Source organism: Oncorhynchus mykiss, chromosome 18, assembly GCF_057628025.1.
Source record: "Oncorhynchus mykiss isolate SJ-2025 chromosome 18, ASM5762802v1, whole genome shotgun sequence".
Lineage (NCBI taxonomy): Eukaryota > Metazoa > Chordata > Actinopteri > Salmoniformes > Salmonidae > Oncorhynchus > Oncorhynchus mykiss.
In genome coordinates, this window is record NC_143039.1 from 43,660,601 (window position 1) to 43,684,227 (window position 23,627).

The 23,627-nt window shown below is 41.6% G+C and overlaps 2 protein-coding genes across 4 annotated transcripts in view; both read right to left on the reverse strand.

Annotated features, from left to right (window-relative positions):
* Nucleotides 1-722: 722 nt before the first annotated feature.
* On the reverse strand, nt 723-9,729 carry LOC110496102 (proline-rich transmembrane protein 1). 2 transcript variants are annotated; one of them, XM_036952633.2, is made up of 5 exons: nt 9,309-9,429; nt 8,743-8,754; nt 6,934-7,352; nt 6,023-6,193; nt 723-5,478 (listed from the first exon to the last, which is right to left on the reverse strand). In XM_036952633.2, exons 1-5 carry the CDS (start codon nt 9,322-9,324, stop codon nt 5,302-5,304), a joined length of 795 nt encoding a protein of 264 aa, XP_036808528.1. In that variant the 5' UTR covers nt 9,325-9,429; the 3' UTR covers nt 723-5,301. The 2 variants fall into 2 exon arrangements, with proteins under 2 accessions (XP_036808528.1, XP_036808529.1); XM_036952634.2 differs by lacking the exon at nt 8,743-8,754 and having other exon boundaries at nt 9,309-9,729.
* A 344-nt stretch (nt 9,730-10,073) lies between these two features.
* Nucleotides 10,074-23,627, reverse strand: part of LOC110496103 (SKI2 homolog, superkiller viralicidic activity 2-like) — a 52,986-nt gene continuing 39,432 nt past the window's right edge. For both annotated transcript variants that reach the window (XM_036952631.2, XM_036952629.2), the window contains exons 26-29: nt 22,619-22,729; nt 20,808-21,026; nt 13,797-13,937; nt 10,074-10,654 (exon numbers count right to left, since the gene is read on the reverse strand). In XM_036952631.2, the coding sequence (XP_036808526.2) occupies nt 10,454-10,654; nt 13,797-13,937; nt 20,808-21,026; nt 22,619-22,729 (672 nt within the window). In that variant the 3' untranslated portion in view covers nt 10,074-10,453. The remainder of the gene's footprint in view (nt 10,655-13,796; nt 13,938-20,807; nt 21,027-22,618; nt 22,730-23,627) is intronic.

The following is a 23,627-nucleotide window of genomic DNA, read 5'->3' on the forward strand; positions in this document are numbered from 1 at the left end:
GCTCAAGGGGTCAACATGAATCATTGATCTTGGCTGACTGCACAGCTACACAGAAGGAGCATGTGGCACACAGTTTCATTCATTGCCCATCGTTATTAATCAGCCTTGACACAACTGCTGAGGTGATTGGCTCATAAGTATCCGGTGCTCGGCCCAATGACACAAACACACACAGTGAGCGACAGTGCAGGTCCGCTCAAGGGAGGCAGGGAGGTGTAGTGGAACAGAGATGCATGTTGCGACAGACCAAGTAAAACGATCGCAGAGATGCTGGGTCGCTCTTCGGGAGGCTAAATGACCATCTGTGTTCCTGCAGACACAGTCTGGCCTGGTCCCACCACCTCCCTCTCTATCTCTATCTCAGAGGAGGCTGGTGGGAGGAGCAATAGGAGGACGGGTTCATTGTAATGTGTGGAATGGAATAAATGGAACAGAGTCAAATGTGTTTGATGTGTTTGATACCATTCCATTGATTTCACTCCAGCTACAATGAGCCCGTCCTTCTATAGCTCCTCTCACCAGCCTCCTCCCACCAGATATTGAGTGATCGTTCATGTTCTGACAGTGAGAGAAAGAGAGATACAGGGATGGAGGAATCCGGGCCAACTATAAATACGCACCTAAAGAGATGTAGGGAGTGGAAAGGCCACAGAGAGAGAGTGGGAGAGAGTGAAAGACAGAGAGCGAGATAGCTGTAGAGTACACATCACTGTTACCTACTCTTGCACAAAAAAAAAACAATTTTATTCAAACAACTCAATTCATACACAACAGATGCATGTGTAATATCCATGAACAGAAATAAACCCCAAGAAAATGTACACTGATTCGCCAGCCAATTTGAATATGCCAATCCATTACATTTACAAGCTCAGAGAAAAGGTATGAATACTGCAAAGAAGCAGTAGCATTTGCCCAGCCTGTCATCTTAAATGACATAGAACGGCCTCACAAAACAAGTATGTGGGGAGAGAACAGTGTAGATCTAAACACAACTAGATATGCGAGGAGTGAGCCTAAAAAGCATAAGAACATTCCATACCAATACATCTCTTGTATAGAGGTGAGTAACAGCACTACGGGTCACAGTACTGTGCTTACTTTGCACTCAACATATTTCTAGAACACCGTGTTATCAGAATAACAACATATTCTCCAAATACAATGTACATTATAAATATAGTAATGATAATCAAATGTAAAAGAGATTTCCATGTAACAGAATAATAACCATAGTAGTAATACTAATTGAATAATACTTTTGGAATAAAACGTCACCCTAATAACAATATTCAAATCTGTAATCATGGTCCTTCACGAGAAACAATACATTTTCTATATCTCTGAATAACTATCATAGGAATTGAAAACAGAGAAGCAGATTAGAGATATGTCTAGAACTACGGTTCCAATTTTGCAATGGAGATCAGAAAGAGAGACAGAGAGAAATAGAGGGGGTCTATTGGGGTAATAATAGACAAATTGAGGAGAGTAAAATGCTAGTGTACTGTATTATTAGGCATAGATTTTTTTCTCTCTCCTCAGAGACATTCGTTTTCAGTGCCACCATCAGTATTTCTGCTTCACTGATTCCGTCTCCGGTCATTTTAGTTCACGCTGTTACGCGGCAACCCTCTTGGCTCTCCAACACGAGGCAGCACACCTCATAAAGTGATAGGCTAGATTAGAGACCAACTGTGTTTGACGCAACCCTTATTATCAGATAAGACAATTTGGGAAAAGCTGAGAGAATTGCAATAATGGCATGCATTACAGAGTATTGTCTGTAGCATATAAGTTATTTGTCTACAACCTTTTACTCTGATAAACTATTAACTAAGATAATACTATTTTATTGGCTATTATAACCATTAATATTAACAAAACAGTATTTGCAAAAGCTGCAATTTCTCAAATTTACACTACACTAGCCCTATATATAATTACATAGCCTTTTTAATCTTGCGTCCGTCCAAGCACTTTCCATCAAATGTGTAGCTTTTTTCTTAGTACTGCAATACTTTATTCTATATGAAATTAGAAAATGGACCAACCACTTCCATTAGACAAGCAACTGTTGTTCTAAATGTGTCTATTTCTACAATTATACAATTGTCTATTGGAGTGTATAAAAACAATTCTAAGCCTGCTGACATTAGCCAAGGTGTACAAAGTAATTATGTCAGTTTCTGTGCTATGTCAACGCTGGGAAGTGCAAGTCATCACAAACGTCATCAAATGTAATGTAAACTCAGCAAAAAAAGAAACGTCCCCTTTTCAGGACCCTGTCTTTCAAAGATCATTTGTAAAAATCCAAACAACTTCACAGATCTTCATTGTAAAGTGTTTGAACACTGTTTCCCCTGCTTGTTCAATGAACCATGAACAATTAAATGAACATGCACCTGTGGAACGGTCGTTAACACACTAACAGCTTACATACGGTAGACAATTAAGGTCACAGTTATGAAAATTTCGGAAACTAAAGAAAAACACCAAAAGAAAGATGCCCAGCGTCCCTGCTCATCTGCGTGAACGTGCCTTAGGCATGCTGCAAGGAGGCATGAGGACTGCAGATGTGGCCAGGGCAATAAATTGCAATGTCCATACCGGGAGAAGCCTAAGACAGCACTACAGGGAGACAGGACGGACAGCTGATCGTCCTCGCAGTGGCAGACCCCGTGTAACACTTGCACCCAATCGGTAGATCTGAACATCACACCTGCCAGGAAAGGTACAGGATGGCAACAACAACTGCCCGAGTTACACCAGGAACGCACAATCCCTCCATCAGTGCTCAGACTGTCCGCAATAGGCTGAGAGAGGCTGGACTGAGGGCTTGTAGGCCTGTTGTAAGGCAGGTCCTCACCAGACATCACCGGCAACAACGTTGCCTATGAGCACAAACCCACCGTCGCTGGACCAGACAGGACTGACAAAAAGTGCTCTTCACTGACGAGTTGTGGTTTTCTCTCACCAGGGGTGATGGCCGGATTCGCGTTTATCGTAGAAGGTATGAGCGTGACACCGAGGCCTGTACTCTGGAGCGGGATCGATTTGGAGGTGGAGGGTTCGTCATGGTCTGGGGTGATGTGTCACAGCATCATCGGACTGAGCTTGTTGTCATTGCAGGAAATCTCAATGCTGTGTGTTACAGGGAAGACATCCTACTCCCTCATGTGGTACCCTTCCTGCAGGCTCATCCTGACATGACCCTCCAGCATGACAATGCCACCAGCCATACTGCTCGTTCTGTGTGTGATTTCCTGCAAGACAGGAATGTCAGTGTTCTGCAATGGCCAGCAAACAGCCTCTCAATCCTATTGAGCATGTCTGGGACCTGTTGGATCGGAGGGTGAGGGCTAAGGCCATTCCTCCCAGAAATGTCCAGGAACTTGCGGGTGCCTTGGTGGAAGAGTGGGGTAACATCTCACAGAAAGAACTGGCAACACTGCAGTACTTAATGCAGCTGGTGGCCGCACCAGATACTGACTGTTACTTTTGATTTTAACCCCCCCCCCCCCTTTGTTCAGGGACACATTATTCCATTTCTGTTAGTCACATGTCTGTGGAACTTGTTCAGTTTATGTCTCAGTTGTTGAATCTTGTTATGTTCATACAAATATTTACACATGTTAAGTTTGCTGAAAATAAACGCTGTTGACAGTGAGAGGACATTTCTTTTTTTGCTGAGTTTAGTTAAGGTTTTGTAGGCCAATAGGGGTACAATAAACTATTGATTTCAACTCAAACATAATGGTGACATGCTAATAATCTATGAAAAATAAATATTATAACTAAAATAATCAATTATAAGATACCTAAATACATACATAAATAAAGTGAACAAGTATTAAACAATCTTATGCAACAAACAATTTGTCAATGTAGCTAAAATAGTCCCATGTCATAAAAAAAAGGCGGGGGAAAAGACACGGTCACAGTACACCCTATGGTGTATCCCTCCGCCAGCACAACTTTAAAATAGAGATGTCATTCATCTCAGGAGAAAAATCCCAATCTTTTTGTCCACAATTTTCATATATTAATCTCATAATAAGACAACAATATGTCTTTATTTACTTTCCATTTGATTGTGTGTAAAATGAATACTGATCATTTGTATCCCTCCATACCTACGTCTGTTTGGCAGTCTTATACTATAATTTATACGATCCATTTAATAAATATTTCTTTCTAAATACTATCGTCAGATGCGGGTGTTTATGAAAATCATAAATCAAAAACTATAAATGACTAAACACAATTCAATAAAAGTATTTATATTAGAAGTAATTCAAAACAACCTCCTTACACAATACTATTTATATATGGCACTAATGTTAGTCATGATTTGTGATATTTTTGGCAGTTTTGTGAAGGCTTAAATAGTTTATCAAGATACATTGTGATCCATGGTTTGGTCTACCTAGGTTCAAGGGGACCATAAATTAATCTGTAATTCATAGTTAAAGGGCAATTCTGACACTTTTCAACCTCATATTCATTATCTCCAGCACCATACCAGTGTCTACATATGTGAAAATTGCACGTTTCTATGCTCTGTGGTTAAAAAGAGAAGAAGGTCCTAAAGATTATTCTCTGTGATAAGGCAGGAGGAAAAGTAAGAAAAACTCTGATTTTCAAAACCTGCAACAAGTTTCTAGCCAGATGGAGGGCATTTTCTTACTCCCCACGTCACTGTGAATCTCATTTGATGATGTCATGCGCCGTTTTCACATATGTAGACACTGGTACTGTGCTATAGATAATGAAAATGAGGTTGAAATGTGGTGGAATTGCCCTTTAATGCCTCTGTGTATGTACTCTGTTTCCCCCATAAGTGCTATGGAGCGCTATTATATCCGAGTGTAAATGGTAAGTAATACTGGCAAGTAATGTGTATCTATTTGTTTTGGCAATTGAATATAAGTGTGATTGGTTCTCAACCCGTTAGTAGTCATTAGGTCAGGTCAGTACTGTATACAGTACACAGGATGCATATATATACACACACACACCCCAATATATGTGTGTGTGTGTGTGTGTGTGTGTGTGTGTGTGTGTGTGTGTGTGTGTGTGTGTGTGTTATATATATATATATATATATATATATATATATATATATATATATATATATATATATATATACATACACACACACACACACACACACACACACACACACACACATACACCCCCCAATATAACATACCAGTTTCAGAGAGTGAATTCCGGTGCTCTTATTCTTCAATCTCCACCCAAAACTACACATCCCATGATGCCACACTGTGTTATGTATTAGGGTTCCCAGTCATCGTCATGGTGTTGGGAGGCGATGATGACTACCACGGTGAGGATGGTACACAGGACGATGGAGGCAATGCCCACCGCCAGGCTGATGAAGGAGAAGTTACGCGCCTCGCGGGACGCTATCTCTGCCGTCACCATGTCCCCCCTGGCCACTGCTGTACGCACCTGAGGGGGGGAAGGAGGGAGAGAGAGAATGCTTTTTTCCACTCACAAACTGTGGTTTTGGAGTGCTTGGCCATATTTATAGAATGTATTGCATGCCGATAATTAACCTTAAACTGAATTTAGTTGAGAGAGGGAGAGAGTGGTGTTGACAATAGTACATACTCACACAAAAAGCCACAAAACACAGTTTATCAGGTCTTAAATTAAACAACCAAAATAATAATAATACTAATGGTTCAAGACCCAAGTTTGCAGGGCTATTTATGCCTGGCTGTCAGCTTAGCTCAACTCAAACAAATCGGAAGGAAAGCCCAATGCAAAAATCAATTTTAGCCTGTGTAAACAATGCTGCAATTACATGATGTAGACTGTTGTAGAGTCTTGTGCATAATGGTCAGGCTAACCAACAAAGCCATCATATAAAAAATAAACATAATACTGTAATAAACAGAGAAACAACAAAACAATCAATAATTTCCCTAAAAATGACTAGCGAGCTAACAAACATACTGTGCAGACAATTCTGTGCTAGCCTAACACCAACCTGTACTGCCTTGATGATGGCTATGATTCCTGTGGGCCAGAAGCAGCAGACGGTGGTGAGCACAGCGATGGGCAGGTAGTCGTGAGGAGGGCGCCGGGGCTCCATCAGAGCGATGCCATGGGGCATCTGCATGCCCATCTGACCCTGGGGCATCCCCTGGTAGGGCTGTCCCTGTGTGAGAGTGTGAGAGAGAAAGAGAGAAAGAGAAAGAGAAAGAGAAAGAGAGAGAGAGAGAGAGAGAGAGAGAGAGAGAGATGTATCAAGCATCTCAGAGTAGGAGTGCTTATCTAGGATCAGGTCCCCCCTTGTCCATGTAATCTTATTCAGTGTGATCTACAAGGCAAAACTGATCCAAGAACAGTACTCCTACTGTGAGATGCTTGATCTCTTTATGGCCACTGACCTTGGAAAAGCATTTTGGGATTTCTCTGTACCCCTCAAGAGGAGCAAACCAATGTTTACTTTCCACAGCCTTAACCTAAGAACCAATGGAAATTGGCTTGTGTGGGTGACTCATTCTCTATTCGATTAAGAAAGGAAATACCAGGTCATTATAATGCTGCGCCTGCTCCCCAGTGATTTACTACTGCATCATGATGATACACAAACATATACCATGGCATGATTGAATACTTGTTTCTGATTGGCTTGAAGGGCATTCTAGAGCATTAACCTCTTGTTGATTATCCCTTATTATCCCACAGAATGTATCATGGTGCAGAAGTAAAACACTGGGGAGCAGTATTATACCTTGTGCGGGCCTATCCGTTCTTGTATATTTTTCCCCAACCAGCACCGGTGTTCTAAAGAATCAGATGAGCATACCACCCTCATACGCTTCGTTCTCTTTTCAGCAAACACAAAATGCTTTGGAATAATTACTGCTATCGTAGATGAATACACTGACTCACCGACGCCATGGGGTAGACAGGAACATAGGCTGTGCAGGGCTGCAGCTGGAGAGGGTATCCTGGTTGAAAATACCCTACAGGGGCATGTGGGACCCCCCCTCCTGGACCCTGGGTCTGGACTGTGTAGCCCTGTGGGGCCCCTGGGTGTCCGTAGGAGCCATTGTGGAACTGGGTCTCCTGGTAGCCATCGGAGCCAGGGGGCGGGGGTGGAGGGGGGTAGTTGGGCTGGGGGCCACAGCTGGGGGGGTGCATGTTGGGGTGCTGCATGTTGGGGTGCTGCATGTTGGGGTGCTGCATGTTGGGGTGCTGCATATTGGGGTGTTGTTGGCCAATGTTAGGGTCCTGGGATGGGAGGTATGGAGGGGGCTGCATTTGCTGCATGGGTTGGGACATGGCCTGCCGATTGGAGTCCTCCAGACCTGAGAGAGGAAGAGATGGAAAGAAATTAGAGAGAGAAATAAATATGTGAGTGAGTGAGTGAGTGAGTGAGTGAGTGAGTGAGTCGGCAGAAATGTTATCTAACTAGCCATCCCTCCGACATTTTGGTCACCGCTTACGCAATACAAGCACTATAATAGGTTTGTCACCTACGGGTATGTATGTAAACCACACAAACGTATGTAGAGTGTGAAAATGTTGAATACATTTCACACACAAAGAGAAACAAAAAGAACCACGTTCACACAGTAGCCAGGTTGACTTTGTACAGTACAGCAATAAACAGCATGCTGACTAGCCTATTCAGCAGTTGATATGAGAGAGAGAGAGAGAGAGAGAGAGAGAGAGAGAGAGAGAGAGAGAGAGAGAGAGAGAGAGAGAGAGAGAGAGAGAGAGAGAGAGAGAGAGAGAGAGAGAGAGAGAGAGAGAGAGAGAGAGAGAGAGAGAGAGAGAGAGAGAGAGAGAGAGAGAGAGAGAGAGAGAGAGAGAGAGAGAGAGAGAGAGAGAGAGAGAGAGAGAGAGAGAGAGAGAGAGAGAGAGAGAGAGAGATGTGCTTGGGGATACACACCATTACATAACCCACTAACACTGTCACCACAGCCAGAGTAAGACCACTCAAACACAGAAGGGGGATGGGATACTGACACAGCGGGAGGGACACCTTTCAAGGGTACATGGCGCACATCAGGGACTGAATGCGAAACAGGGAAATCTGATTCATAGGATGCAATGGGAGAGATAGTCAAATAAAAAAGGAGAGAGGACAACAGTGAAGAAAGGAAGGGTTATAGTGGATGAATGGGGGATAAGTGATAGGAGTTCATATGGATCTGATAGTGAACGAATGCACTAATGTATACTTTCATTGACTGTTTGAATTAATGGCCCATTCACAACTAAGGCATATACCAGATAGCATACTACTCAGTAGTCTAATGGTGATGGAAAGCCATCAAAGAACATATATTTTTTGATCATTCCAAATGTCTTATGTTGTAGATCTCTAGTCAAATTTGTATAGGATTTCTTTGGGTGTCTATAATTAAGATGAGCTGATTCCTTTGAGAGGGGGAATAGTCCTATATATGTTGCCATCTCTCCATAATGAACAATACGATTATATCTGGCATGTTTTATCATCCATATTGGATTACAATGTTCTGCTATTCCCGAAAAACCTCAGCTGTTTGTTTGTGTCTATCAGGTGATACGGCTATATAGCCTATAAACTTCATTCATTGGTGTGATGTGCATGCCATGAACATGCAGGCAGGCCTCTATACAGGGCTTTCCCAACCGAAACCTGTTTTCTGTGCTATAGGCTTTCATTTAGAATTAGGGAGGCATCTCACTCAGTAGCATGGCGCTTACCTTGATAACCTCCTAGAATACAGTGAATCCAAGGGAGTTAAAGAGAGAAATTAAGCAAATTATTGTGCTGCATTTCTTATGTTAACATCACACGCTCACGTTCATTCGCCCTGATACACTGTACAAACGCACGCAAATCCGCCCACACTCACGGAAACAAACACACGCACGCAAACCCTTATTTCATTGTAGTTATTTAAATAAATGTGCATGCATAGGCAATTAAATAGAGCGTACCCTATTGGGAATAAAATAACATAGCAGACTACAGATGTAGGACATGCAGATAAATAGAAGGAATAGTTTGTCGGAGATGTTGATATGGGGAGGTGAAAACAGAGAAGATGGAAACAGAGATATCATACGTCACCAAGTAGCCAATTGTTAGTTATGCACCACAAAAAAAACCTACCAAAACAACCTATAGTCAAACAATTATCCCAAATGTACACATGTATCACAATCCAAAGCAGAGAATATACAGCGGGGGAGGGGAAGAATTGGCTCAATTATCAATTACAGTGCTGACATAAAAGACGCAACAGAACAAGAGAAAAAAAGCTTACCGTGTTTTTCAGACATTTCGTGCAGTCAGAATAAAACTCCCCTCCAAACAATTTAATGTAAATATTATTATTCCTCCAAAACGACTTTTGGTAAATCCCCTTACAGAAAAATGTTGAAATTATGGAGACTCAATTTCCAGCTAATTTAAATCCATATTTTTTGTATCCCCACATCCGTTGCCTATAATAACGGTATCACGTTATAACTTTAGTACATGATAACCGCCAATTGGATTATCCGATGATCATGACCAATAGGAAATACATGTCCAGTTTTTTCACACTCTCTGTAGCTGGTACATCCACAGTAACAGCGGAAAATAGGTTTCTCCAATGCATCTCTCGTTACATTGAATTAATCAGACACAAAGCTATCGTTGTCTTAAAGAGACAGCCGAGACTGGGAAATACATATGTCACTGAGCTGGAAAACCCGAAACCAACCCTTTAAAGAGATGACCGGATATTGGATTTGAATACTTTTTATGCTGACAACTCTTTATACCCGTGGCTTGCTGTCATAACATGAGCATGAGTCTAGAACGGATCATGATTTTGATTTAGGGTTAGATAGTTGACTGTAAATGACATTATGTTTCACAGAATAGGATATGTACAGATTGTTGTTCCTACAGTATGCAGCAAGAGCAATAGTTAACAGTGTCATAATGTTTAAACCAATGTCAGACTCATGCATACAGCCACTTACTCAGACAATCACATGAGCCCTTGGGGGACAATTGCTAAAAACAAAGTACTCTAAAATGTTAGTCCACAGTGGATTTTATTACTGTACAATAAATTACAAATAATTTCATTATCATTACTACTTTGGTCTGATTTGTTTAAGAGCATTCCCTTTCCATGTCCAGGAATTTAATTAGGACTCAGGTAAACAATTGTATGTCCATACAATCGCACACAAACACACACTCCTCCCTCATACACTCACCCATTCTCCCACAATGCTCACACACATTGATCGAGCTTGGGACTTGGCTCAGGCACCTTGGCACTCTCTCACCTATAATACCGTACCTACATCCTCTCTATCTCCTCCTCTCCACACTCTTTCACCTACAATACAAACACTATCTACACCCTCTCTCGCTCTCCCTCTTCCCCCCATTCTCTCCCTTCAAATCTCAGTGTGTGTAGAGCGAAGCAGTGAACACGATGTCTCTGCGAATGGCCAGGGAGGCCTTCTCCATCTTGCTGCCCAGGACCGAGTCTCCCACGATGCGGGCTGCCTGGCGCACCTCCTTCAGCACCTCGTCTAGTCTCTGGATGCAGCGCACCACCGTGCCCTCCTGGACGTCTGTTAACTGTGCAATCTCTGCAAATGGCTGGAGTAGGAAATAGGAAAGTATACCAGTTAATTTAGACACAGTTGAGTACAGGACAGGACTGCTGCCTTCTTGGTCTCCCCTGTATTTGTTACCTTTATTTTACTAGGCAAGTCAGTTAAGAACAAATTCTTATTTACAATGACGGCCTAGAAACACCTAGAAACAGTGGGTTAACTGTCTTATCCAGGGACAGAACGACAGCTTTTTTTACCTTGTCAGCTCTAGCAACCTTTCGGTTTCTGTCCCAACGCTCTAACCACTAGGCTACCTGCCACCCTGACAGTCTGCATCTCTTTTTAAATAAATAGGCCAGGAAGTAGGGATACCAGTTAGTTTAAACTTATGATAAAGTACAGCAAGGGTTCCCAAACATTTTTGGCCCATGACCCCATTTTTATATATAAAAAAAAATATCAACCCCATCAAGTAAAAAAAGTGATGTAATCAAAGCAAATGTTAACTTTTTTTGAAAGGGGCTATGACAGTCTATTTCAAATCAATCTGCCAGTAGTTTTGACAGTATTTCAATCTGAAGGAAATATGGTTTGACGAAACTGAAATCAGAAAGGTATTAGGAAGTTCAGGAGATCATCAGGCAATAATTTGGTATAAACTTCTGTGTTGAAAAGACCATCATCAGTAATCACATTTCTGTCACGACTTCCTCCGAAGTTGGTCCCTCTCCTTGTTCGGGTGGCGTTCGGCGGTCTACGTCACCGACCTTCTAGCCATCGCCGATCCACTTTTCATTTTCCATTGGTTTTGTCTTGTCTTCCATCACACCTGGTTCCAATTCCATCAATTACATGTTGTGTATTTAACCCTCTGTTCCCCCCCCACCCCATGTCCTTGTCCGTAATGGTTTCTTGTCGTGCTTGTGCACGGTATGCTGGTGATAACCGGGTTTTGTTTGACCCATTTCATGTATTGTTCTGTTGACGGTGTTTTTTTGTTTATTAAACGACACCGTTGTAAATCAGTTTTCACTCTCCTGCGCCTGACTTCTCTGCCGCCAGAACGCACCTCATTACAGTTTCCATCCACCATTTTTATGTGAGTAAAGTCATACCGTATTAAAAAAATCACGACGGCTGTGATGGAAACAAGAAGTTTCATAAATGCCGAGAGATCATTTGTTCGTTCGACAAGGTTGGATCTTTTTATGTCGGTAAAGAAAGTCATGACCATCATGCTTTTAGGGATAATTTTGTACATGTATTAAACTGTGAGTTCGGCCAATTTCAGTCTAAGGGCTGAAGCTCCGTTCTGGTGACTTTTTAAAAGCCCCAAAACATATTGGTGAAAACGCAGTTAGAATTCTTTTAGCATATTGGACCATGCATGGAGTCTTATCAGATGTGTTATTAGCAATAAGCTTTATCACCTGTAGCATAGTGGCTATAACATGTACACAGGCTGAAACATGGGGTTTATCCATCTGCATTTACCCCATTGGACACAACATCCTGATTGTTATCATTATTAACTTAGTATAAATATAAATAATAACAATAATTATTTTGTTTATTACAAAGTACACTACATATACAAGAGTATGTGGACACCCCTTCAAATTTGTGGATTCGGCTATTTCAGCCACACACGTTGCTGACAGGTGTATAAAATTGAGCACACAGCCATGCAGTCTCCATAGACAAACACTGGCAATAGAATGGCCTTACTGAAGAGCTCAGTGACTTTCAACGTGGCACCGTCAAATTTCTGCCCTGCTGGAGCTGCCACGGTGAACTGTAAGTGCTGTTATTGTGAAGTGGAAACGTCTAAGAGCAAGTGGTAGGCCATACAAGCTCAAAAATTGCCTGTCCTCGGTTGCAACACTCACTACCGAGTTCCAAACGGCCTCTGGAAGCAACGTCAGCACTAGAACTGCTTGTCGGGAGATTCATGAAATGGGTTTCCATGGCTGAGCAGCCGCACAGAAGTCAAGAGTAGTGTAAAGCTCGCCGCCATTGGACTCTGCAGCAGTGGAAGCTCGTTCTCTGAAGTGATTTAATCACGCTTCACCATCTGGCAGGATGGCCAGGAGAACGCTACCTGCACCAATGCAAAGTGCGGGATAATGGAGGAATAATGGTTTGGGGATGTTTTTCATGGTTCGGGCTAGGCCCCTTAGTTCCAGTGAAGGGAAATCATAACGCTACAGCATACAATGACATTCGAGACGATACTGTGCTTTAACTTTGTGGCAACAGTTTGGGGAAGGCCCTCGCTGGTTCCAGCATGATAATGCCCCCATGCACAAAGCAAGGTTCATACAGAAATGGTTTGTCAAGAGCCCTGACCTCAAACCCATGGAACACGCCGAATCACCCAACATCAGCACCCGACCTCACCACCCGACCTCATCGCTTGTGGCTGAATGGAAGCATGACCCCGCAGCAATGTTCCAACATCTAGTAGAAAGCCTTCCCAGAACAGTGAAGGCTGTTATAGCAGCAAAGGGGGGACCAACTCCATATTAATGCCCATGAATTTGGAATGAGATGTTTGACGAGCTGTTGTCCATATACTTTTGGTCATGTTGTGTATGTCATTGCCCTTTTAAGACACCAGTGTCCCCTTTGAGCTCTGTTGCACAGTGATGGGCATTTAGTCTTTTCTGTGACCCGGATCACTTGGCTCCATTCACCTAAAAGAGCTGTTCATTTGGCTCCCAAATGGCTCTTCATTCAGTAATGCTTAGAAATGTACCTAAAACCATAAAAAATGGTTAATCTCTAATGTAAAGCCTAAAACGTTGCCTACCATTGTCAATTTAATGCACCGCAAAAAAAACTGTGGACCAGAATGAGGCTCTCTCCTCAATATATTGTTTCTGCACTGAGGAATTACCATCTTCAGAGAATCTTTTTATCCCCCACCCCACCAAATGGATAGAAACCTAACTCCTAACTCCTGATGAAGATCTTTTAGGGGGCAGGTTTTTGGAGCTTTGAGGGGCCAGGTTCCAAGACACGGGATTAAGCCTAGTTCTGGAGTACAAAGCACTTTAAAATGGACATGCTTTTCGGTCCAGGACTAGGCTTATTCTGTGTCCAGGAAACTGTCCACGAGTGTCTTGATTGAAATGAGGTCAATCAAGAAGAGTCTAAAATTACAGTTCGCTTACGCCACTCACCATGCCTCTGGCCCAGCAGTATACCACTTCGGTCAGGCCAAACTTGAATTGGCCCACAAATTCTTCAGCTGTCTGGGTTATCCCACAGTCCCTCTGCAGTTCCCCAATACGCTGGGCCACTGCCAGCACTCTCTCAATACCCTATAGGAGAGAGGAAAGGAGAGAGCCGAGGGAGAGAGGTGGCAAAAGAAGAAAGTAATAGACGGGGCACACCGAGTGGGGTAATGTAAGGAGAAGGGCAAAGAAAGAGAGAGGAGAGAGATATGAGGTAGTAATAAGGGAGGTAGTAATGGGGCACAGTCAAAAATGGGTTAATACAAGGAGAAGGACAGAGAAGAGTGGAGATTGAGAGCGAGAGAGAGAGAGCGGAATGATAGAGACAAAGGCAGATAGACACAGATTAGTCATACAAGGAGCACTTAAACACGTGACACTTTCCAATCACATCCGCCTTACTTTGCCCACTCCACTACAAACTCAACCTCCCCTCTGTTAAGTGTTAAGCTGCACGTCATCTGAAATCCCACTCGGATCCCCTGTTACCTGTGTTGGGTGATTGTGTTCCCTGTCAGAGATCACTGTTCCTTGCTGCTCGCCCCTTGGATGGTACCTTTCTAAACCACTCCAGACATGGCTCTCACCTCGCCCATCACTAATTCAGCCCTCTTTAGAGCACTTCCATGTTTCAGGGCTTCAGGGGAGTGTGTATCGGGTGTGGCGCCCTTGTTGCGGGGTAAGACAGCTGTGTGCGTCTAGCCTGAGCTCAAACCAGTGTGTGTATCACTAGAAGCCAACATGTCCATCCTCCATCCATGTACATTACAGATAACACATTGAAATGTATAGTTACAGTGCTTTCTGAAAGTATTCACACCCCTTTACGTTCTCCACATTTTGTTGTGTACCAGCCTGAATTAAACATATATTTAAATGAGATGTTGTGTGATCTTCACACAATACTCCATAATGTCAAGGTGGAATTTTGTTTGTAGAATGATTTACAATTGAATACAAAATTGAAAGCTGAGTCAATGAGTATTCAACCACTTGTTATGGCAAGCCTAAATAAGTTCAGGAGTAAAAATGTGCTTAACAAATCACATAATAAGTTACATGAACTCATTCCATGTTCAATAATAGCATTTAACATGATTTCTTTATGACAACCCCATCTCTGTAACCCCACACTTACAATTATATGTAAGGTCCCTCAATCGAGCAGTGATTTTCAAACACAGATTAAACCACAAAGACCAGGGAGGTTTATCATTGCCACGCAAAGAAGGTCACCGATTGGCAGATGTGTAAACAGCACACTGAATATCCCTTTGAGCATGGTGAAGTTATTAATTACACTTTGGATGGTGTATCAATACACCCAGTCACAACAAAGATACAGGCGTCCTTTCAAACTCAGTTGCTGGAGGAAGGATACTGCTCAGGGATTTCACCATGAGGCCAATGGTGATTTTAAAACAGTTACAGAGTTTAATGGTGATATGAGAAAACAGAGGATGGATCAACAACATTGTAGTTACTCCACAGTACTAACCTAAATGACAGAGTGAAAAGGAAGCGTGTACAGAATAAAAATATTCCAAAACATGCATCCTGTTTGAAAATATGCCCCAAACAATAACGCTTCGTATTCAGGACAAATCTTTGTATTTCTTTGCAACATTTTCTGCAGTATTACTTAAAGGAACCTCTTTGGGCTAGGGGGCAGTATTTTCACGTCCGGATGAAAAGCGTGCCCAAAGTAAACTGCCAGCTACTCAGGCCCAGAAGCTAGGATATGCATATAATTAGTAGATTTGGATAGAAAACACTGAAGTTTCTAAAACTGTTAGAATAATGTCTGTGAGTGTAACAGAACTGATTTGGCAGGCGAAACCCTGAGCGCAATCCATCCAGGGAATATTTTTTTGGGGGTCATTGTGTTTTCCAATAGTTTTGTATGGGAAGCCCTTTTTATGAGGAACCTGGTTGCAGTTCCTATGGCTTCCACTAGATGTCAACAGTCTTTAGAAATTGGTTGATGTTTTTCTTTTGAGAAATGAAGAAGTAGGGCTATTCATTGTGCCACTCCAGGTGGACTCTACTGTTTTGGTGCGCGTGAACTGGAATGCGCTTCACGTTGTTTTTATCCGGTATTAGAAACAGTTTATTCCGTCTTAAATTGTATTGATTATTTATGATTTAGGGTACCTTAGGTTAGATTAGGAACGTTGTTTGAAATGTTTGGACCAAGTTTACAGGTAACTTATTAGATACTTTGTAGGCATGTTGGGCGAGTTGAAACCGGTGTATTTCTGAATCAAGAAGATTCATTGTTGAACAAAAGGACCATTTGCGATGTTTCTGGGACATTTTGGAGTGCCAACAGAAGAAGATCTTCAAAGGTAAGGTATTAATTATATCGCTATTTCTGACTTTTGTGGTGCACCTGCTTGGTTGAAATATGATTTTCATGTGTTTGTATGCGGGGCGCTGTCGTCAGATGGTCTGCTTTCGCCGTAAAGCCTTTTTGAAATCTGACACAGTGGCTGGATTAACAAGAAGTTAAGCATTATTTTGATGTTTTACACATATTTTCGTGAATGTTGAATATTGATATTCCTGTAGTTTGAATTTGGCCCGCTGCCATTTCACTGGATGTTGTCAAATCAATCCCGCTAAAGGGATTGGCGAGTGAAGGGGTCCATAAGAGGTTTAAAAGCCAGGGAAAATGCAGAGCGCCAAATTCAAATAAATAAATAAATCAAAATTTCATTAAATCACACATGTAAGATACCAAATTAAAGCTACGCGTGTTGTGAATCCAGCCAACATGTCAGATTTCAAAAAGGCATTTCGGCGAAAGCAAACAATGCTATTATCTGAGGATAGCAGCTCCGTAAACAAAAGAGAGAAAGTATATTTCAACGCGCCTCAAAACGCAGAAATAAAAATATAACTCATGCCTTACCTTTGATGAGCTTCTTTTTTTGGCACTCCAATATGTCCGATAAACATCACAAATGGTCCTTTTGTTCGATTAATTCCGTCGATATATATCCAAAATATCCATTTATTTGGCGTGTTTGATCCAGAAAAACACTGGTTCCAACTTGAGCAACGTGACTACAAAATATCTCAAAAGTTAGCTGTAAACTTTGCCAAAACATTTCAAACTACTTTTGTAATAGAACTATAGGTACTTTTTTATGTAAATAATTGATACAATTTAAGACAGGATGATCTGTGTTCAATACAGGAAGAAAACAAACTGAAGCATGCTTTCTGGTCACACATATCTAACAGTACACTTCAAGTTACCCTCGTTCAAGATGGCCGTACTTCTTCATTACACAAAGGAATAACCTCAACCAATTTCTAAAGACTGTTGACATCCAGTGGAAACGATAGAAACTGCAAGAAGGTCCCTTAGAAATCTGGATTCCCAATGAAAACCCATTGAAAAGAGAGTGACCTCAAAAAAAATAATCTGAATGGTTTGTCCTCTGGGTTTCGTCTGCTACATAAGTTATGTTATACTCACAGACATGATTCAAACAGAAACGTCAGAGTGTTTTCTATCCAAATATACTAATATGCATATCTTATCTTCTGGGGATGAGTAGCAGGCAGTTGAATTTGGGCATGCATTTCATCCGGACGTGAAAATACTGCCCCCTGCCACCAAGAAGTTAAAGGAAAAGACAAACCAAAAACTATTTGTTAGTATTTGTTTCATTAATCCATTGTTGATAAAGTCCCACATTTGTTTGCATGTCAGCCATCAAGTTAACCTGTTGAGTCTATGGGGGCGCTATTTCATTATTGGATAAAAAAAACGTGCCCGTTTTAAGCGCAATATTTTGTCACGAAAAGATGCTCGACTATGCATATAATTGACAGCTTTGGAAAGAAAACAGTCTAACGTTTCCAAAACTGCAAAGATATTATCTGTGAGTGCCACAGAACTCATGCTACAGGCGAAACCAAGATGAAACTTCAAACAGGAAATGAGCAGAATTTCTGAAGCTCTGTTTTCCAATGTCTCCTTATATGGCTGTGAATGCACCAGGAACGAGCCTGCGCTTTCTGTCGTTTCTTCAAGATGTCTGCAGCATTGTGACGTATTTGTAGGCATATCATTGGAAGATTGGCCATAAGAGACTACATTTTCCAGGGGTCCGCCCGGTGTCCTTTGTCTAAATTGGTGCGTAATCTTCAGTTGCGGTCATTTTCTCCTGGGATTCAGGACAGAAAGCACACTTCCACGAACGATATACAGTGCCTTGCGAAAGTATTCGGCCCCCTTGAACTTTGCGACCTTTTGCCACATTTCAGGCTTCAAACATAAAGATATAAAACTGTATTTTTTTGTGAAGAATAAACAACAAGTGGGACACAATCATGAAGTGGAACGACATTTATTGGATATTTCAAACTTTTTTAACAAATCAAAAACTGAAAAATTGGGCGTGCAAAATTATTCAGCCCCTTTACTTTCAGTGCTGCAAACTCTCTCCAGAAGTTCAGTGAGGATCTCTGAATGATCCAATGTTGACCTAAATGACTAATGATGATGAATACAATCCACCTGTGTGTAATCAAGTCTCTGTATAAATGCACCTGCACTGTGATAGTCTCAGAGGTCCGTCAAAAGCGCAGAGAGCATCATGAAGAACAAGGAACACACCAGGCAGGTCCGAGATACTGTTGTGAAGAAGTTTAAAGCCGGATTTGGATACAAAAAGTTTTCCCAAGCTTTAAACATCCCAAGGAGCGCTGTGCAAGCGATAATATTGAAATGGAAGGAGTATCAGACCACTGCAAATCTACCAAGACCTGGCCGTCCCTCTAAACTTTCAGCTCATACAAGGAGAAGACTGATCAGAGATGCAGCCAAGAGGCCCATGATCACTCTGGATGAACTGCAGAGATCTACTGCTGAGGTGGGAGACTCTGTCCATAGGACAACAATCAGTCGTATATTGCACAAATCTGGCCTTTATGGAAGAGTGGCAAGAAAGTCATTTCTTAAAGATATCCATAAAAGGTGTCGGTTAAAGTTTGTCACAAGCCACCTGGGAGACACACCAAACATGTGGAAGAAGGTGCTCTGGTCAGATGAAACCAAAATTGAACTTTTTGGCAACAATGCAAAACGTTATGTTTGGCGTAAAAGCAACACAGCTAAACACACCATCCCCACTGTCAAACATGGTGGTGGCAGCATCATGGTTTGGGCCTGCTTTTCTTCAGCAGGGACAGGGAAGATGGTTAAAATTGATGGGAAGATGGATGGAGCCAAATACAGGACCATTCTGGAAGAAAACCTGATGGAGTCTGAAAAAGACCTGAGACTGGGACGGAGATTTGTCTTCCAACAAGACAATGATCCAAAACATAAAGCAAAATCTACAATGGAATGGTTCAAAAATAAACATATCCAGGTGTTAGAATGGCCAAGTCAAAGTCCAGACCTGAATCCAATCGAGAATCTGTGGAAAGAACTGAAAACTGCTGTTCACAAATGCTCTCCATCCAACCTCACTGAGCTCGAGCTGTTTTGCAAGGAGGAATGGGAAAAGATTTCAGTCTCTCGATGTGCAAAACTGATAGAGACATACCCCAAGCGACTTACAGCTGTAATCGCAGCAAAAGGTGGCGCTACAAAGTATTAACTTAAGGGGGCTGAATAATTTTGCACGCCCAATTTTTCAGTTTTTGATTTGTTAAAAAAGTTTGAAATATCCAATAAATGTCGTTCCACTTCATGATTGTGTCCCACTTGTTGTTGATTCTTCACAAAAAAATAGAGTTTTATATCTTTATGTTTGAAGCCTGAAATGTGGCAAAAGGTCGCAAAGTTCAAGGGGGCCGAATACTTTCGCAAGGCACTGTATCATCGAAGAGATATGTGAAAAACACCTTGAGGATTGGTTCTAAACAACGTTTGCCATGTTTCAGTCGATATTATGAAGTTAATTTGGAAAATATTTTGGCGTTTTGATGACTGGATTTTCGTTTTTTTTTGGTAGCCAAACGTGACGCACCAAACGGAGCGATTTCTCCTAAACAAATAATCTTTCAGGAAAAACTGAACATTTGCTATCTAACAGTCTCTCCTCATTGAAAACATCTGAAGTTCTTCAAAGGTAAATTATTTTATTTGAATGCTTTTCTGGTTTTTGTGAAAATGTTGCCTGCTGAATGCTAATGCTAAATGCTACGCTAGCTAGCTACTGTTACACAAATGATTGTTTTCCTATGGTTGAGAAGCATATTTTGAAAATCTGAGATGACAGTGTTGTTAACAAAAGGCTAAGCTTGAGAGCTAGCATATTTATTTCATTTCATTTGCGATTTTCATGAATAGTTAACGTTGCGTTATGGTAATGAGCTTGAGTCTGTATTCACGATCCCGGATCCGGGATGGCTAAGTGCAACTTTAAGATATAGAAATACAGCCAGTATGATTCATTTTGCATTTGACGCAAAACCCACAGCTATAATCACTGCCAAATGTGCTTCTGCAAAGCATTCACTAAGGGGTGTGAATATTTATGTATATGAGATATTTCTGAATTTCATTTTCAATGAATTTGCAAACATTTCTAAAAACATGTTTTCACTTTGTCATTATGGGGTACTGAGTGTAGATGGGTGAGAAAAAAATTGTTGCACAACCTTCACAACTATAACACAGACACAAGAACACAAAAAAGTGTAACCTCAACCCTACCCCAGTAGACAACCAAGCACATTCTACCACCCCAACACACACACAGGGAGAATCTCAATTGCATTTCATTAAATTCCTTGTGTCCTCTCTCCTCGGATCCTTCTTAAAACACATTGGATGAGGTCAGAGGGGAGGGACCTATGATCTTCTCATTCAATGGGTTTTGATAAGGAGGGGAAAAAAAGGACCCAAGGAACCAAGGAAATGCATCACACACTCTCATCCTTACCCCTCTCCCAAAAACTCAACCCCCCCCCCCCCCAGTTCCCCCATACCTCCTGCAGTGTGTTGGTGATGTGGGGCTCCACCTGGGTCTTCTGTTGAAAGACCAGACAGGACAGCAGGGCGGCGCTCTCCTCAGGGGCCAGGGGACTCAGGGCGTTCTCAAACAGTAGCTCTGTGAGGAGCAGCTCATGGCTACTGATCTGGCAGGCCACCCTGCCCTTCAGCTGCACAGCACCACTATTGTCCACGTACTGCAGGGACTGGAGCACCTGGGGATGGGGGATAATGCCTTTATTACACTAGTGTTACATAGTGATGGATCGTTTGCGAAGGAAAGGCTGTTTTTAAATAGATATTTTTGATGAATGTCGGGAACAGAATTGGATCTTTGAAAAAGTCGTTGATTTGGCTCCCTGAATTGCATACTGTTACTACAGATTTTTGAGCTCCAGACATTATCTGCAGATATAACTTCTCTGACGATGGTAATTCCTCATTGCATGAACAAAATACAGTGACAAGAGAGCCTCTTTCTGGTCCACACACATTTTTACAGTGCGTTAAAAACATTTCTTAATTTGGTCAGTTAAAAATGTATTCGAGCTCAACGTCACGATCTGACATAATGGCAGGCAACTTGTAGGCTTTACATCAGAGATGATCAATTATTCATGTTTTTGGGTACATTTTAAGCACTACTTAACAGTTTCTTTCTTACAGTCGAGGATTGGGAGCCCGCATTTTACATTCATAAACCATGTTGCGGGCACTTCCAAAACATTTCACGAGCCGTTAACCATTTGTTTTACACCTTGTTCAGTCATGCTTGTTACCTCATTAGCTATCTAGGTAACAACCTGGTAACTTTATCAGTATATCCAAACATCTGGGGGCATAGACAGAGAGGAAAAGGGATAGCTTCTTCAGGAGATCAACGATCATAGTAATGAATGAATGACTGATCTCTTGCATGTTATAATCACAAACTTGACAATGTGTACAATTTCAATAGGAAAATAGTAATATTCCACAAATGACTTAATTTCAATGACAGGTATTTCTGTCAACATTTAAGCGTTTTATAATAAACAAATGTATTTACAGGGTTAAATATTAGTTCCTAGGGAACAACATGAGCTTCAGAAGTTGCTACAATGTATATATGCTATATCTCAATCTATTAAAAAAATAACATTTTCTGCTGCTTCTAAATTTTATGCTTTGCTCCTAACTTTTTAAAGTTGGGAGCACCAGTGCAACCAATGGAAAATGTTAATGTGTATGAACTAGTTAAAGCTACAATATGTCACTTTTTGGGGCGACAACCAAATGCGCACAGAAATGTGAGTTAGAGATCTGTAATTCTCTTTGAAAGCAAAGTAGATATGTTCTGTGTGTGCTATTTCTATGCCTCTCATTCTTAAAATTAATATTTTACTTTTGGTTCAGTACACCAGCTTCAAACAGCTGAAAATACAATAATTTTGGTTCTGGAAAATATATTTCACAGCGGTTTAGATGGTACAATGATTCTCTACACAATGACTGCTTGTTTTGTCACAAACTGAAATAAGGGAAACTATTTGGATTTTTACCAACTAGGAAATGGCTGATTGATTTCTGCATATTACACCTTTAAATCAAATCAAATGTATTTTATAAAGCCTTTTTACATCAGCAGTTGTCAAAAAGTGCTTTACAGATACCCAGCCTAAAACCCCAAACAGCAAGCAATGCAGAGGCAGAAGCACAGTGGCTAGGAAAAACTCCATAGAAGGCAGGAACCTAGGAAAAACGCTACTGTATGAATAGTTTTGAATTGAATATTGGATCACATTAAGACGATGGAAGTCAGACATACCTTGATTCTCTGGTGGTACTCTGGCAGTAGAGACAGGGACTGATCTGAGATGAGGAAGAGCAGTTTGTCCAGCTCCTCCTGAACACTCATCCTCTCCTGCACCCGCAGAAACTGTGGAAATAGGGTGAAAAATTATATACAACAGTATGTGGACACCCCTTCAAATGAGTGGATTTGCCTATTTCAGCCACACACGTTGCTGACAGGTGTATAAAAATCAAGCACACAGCCATGCAATCTCCATAGACAAACATTGGCAGTAGAATGGCCTTACTGCAGACCTCAGTGACTTTCAACGTGGCACCGTTATAGGATGCCACCTTTCCAACAAGTCAGTTCGTCAAATTTCTGCCCTGCTGGAGCTGCAACTGTAAGTGCTGTTATTGTGGAAACGTCTCGGAACAACAACGGCTCAGCCGTGAAGTGGAGGAATAATGATCTGGGGCTGTTTTTCATAGTTCGGGCTAGACCCCTTAGTTCCAGTGAATGGAAATGTTAATGCTACAGCATACAGTAACATTCTTGACGATTCTGTGCTTACAACTTTGTAGAAACCGTTTGGGGAAGGCCCTGTTTCAGCATGACAATGCACCCGTGCACAAAGCGAGGCCCATAACAGAAATGGTTTGTTGAGACCGGTGTGGAAGAACTTGACTGGCCTGCACAGAGCCCTGACCTCAACCCCATCGAACACCTTTGGGATGAATTGGAACGCCGACTGCGAGCCAGGCCTAATTGACTAACATCAGTGCCTGACCTCACTAATGCTGTTGTGGCCGAATGGATGCAAGTCCCTGCAGGTGTTTTTACACCCTGCAGGTGTTTTTGGACACCTGACGAGCAGGTGTCCAAAAATACCTTTGGTCATGTAGTGTACAATCACTTTATCTATGCACTCCAAACAGCAATAGAGAAGGGGTCTGTAGAATGATTTAATATACTGTGCAACTATTTGATCACAAAGATTGCACAGCAAGTTCACCTAATTTAAAATACATTTATTCTAGAG

What these genes read in the sequence shown, in the direction of transcription:
- LOC110496102 (XM_036952633.2), bottom strand. An exon ending in CTGTCTACCCCATGGCGTCG is followed by an intron (nt 6,194 to 6,933) that starts GTGAGTCAGTGT and finishes ACTCTCACACAG; the next exon opens with GGACAGCCCTACCAGGGGAT. An exon ending in CCATCATCAAGGCAGTACAG is followed by an intron (nt 5,479 to 6,022) that starts GTTGGTGTTAGG and finishes TCCCCCCCTCAG; the next exon opens with GTGCGTACAGCAGTGGCCAG.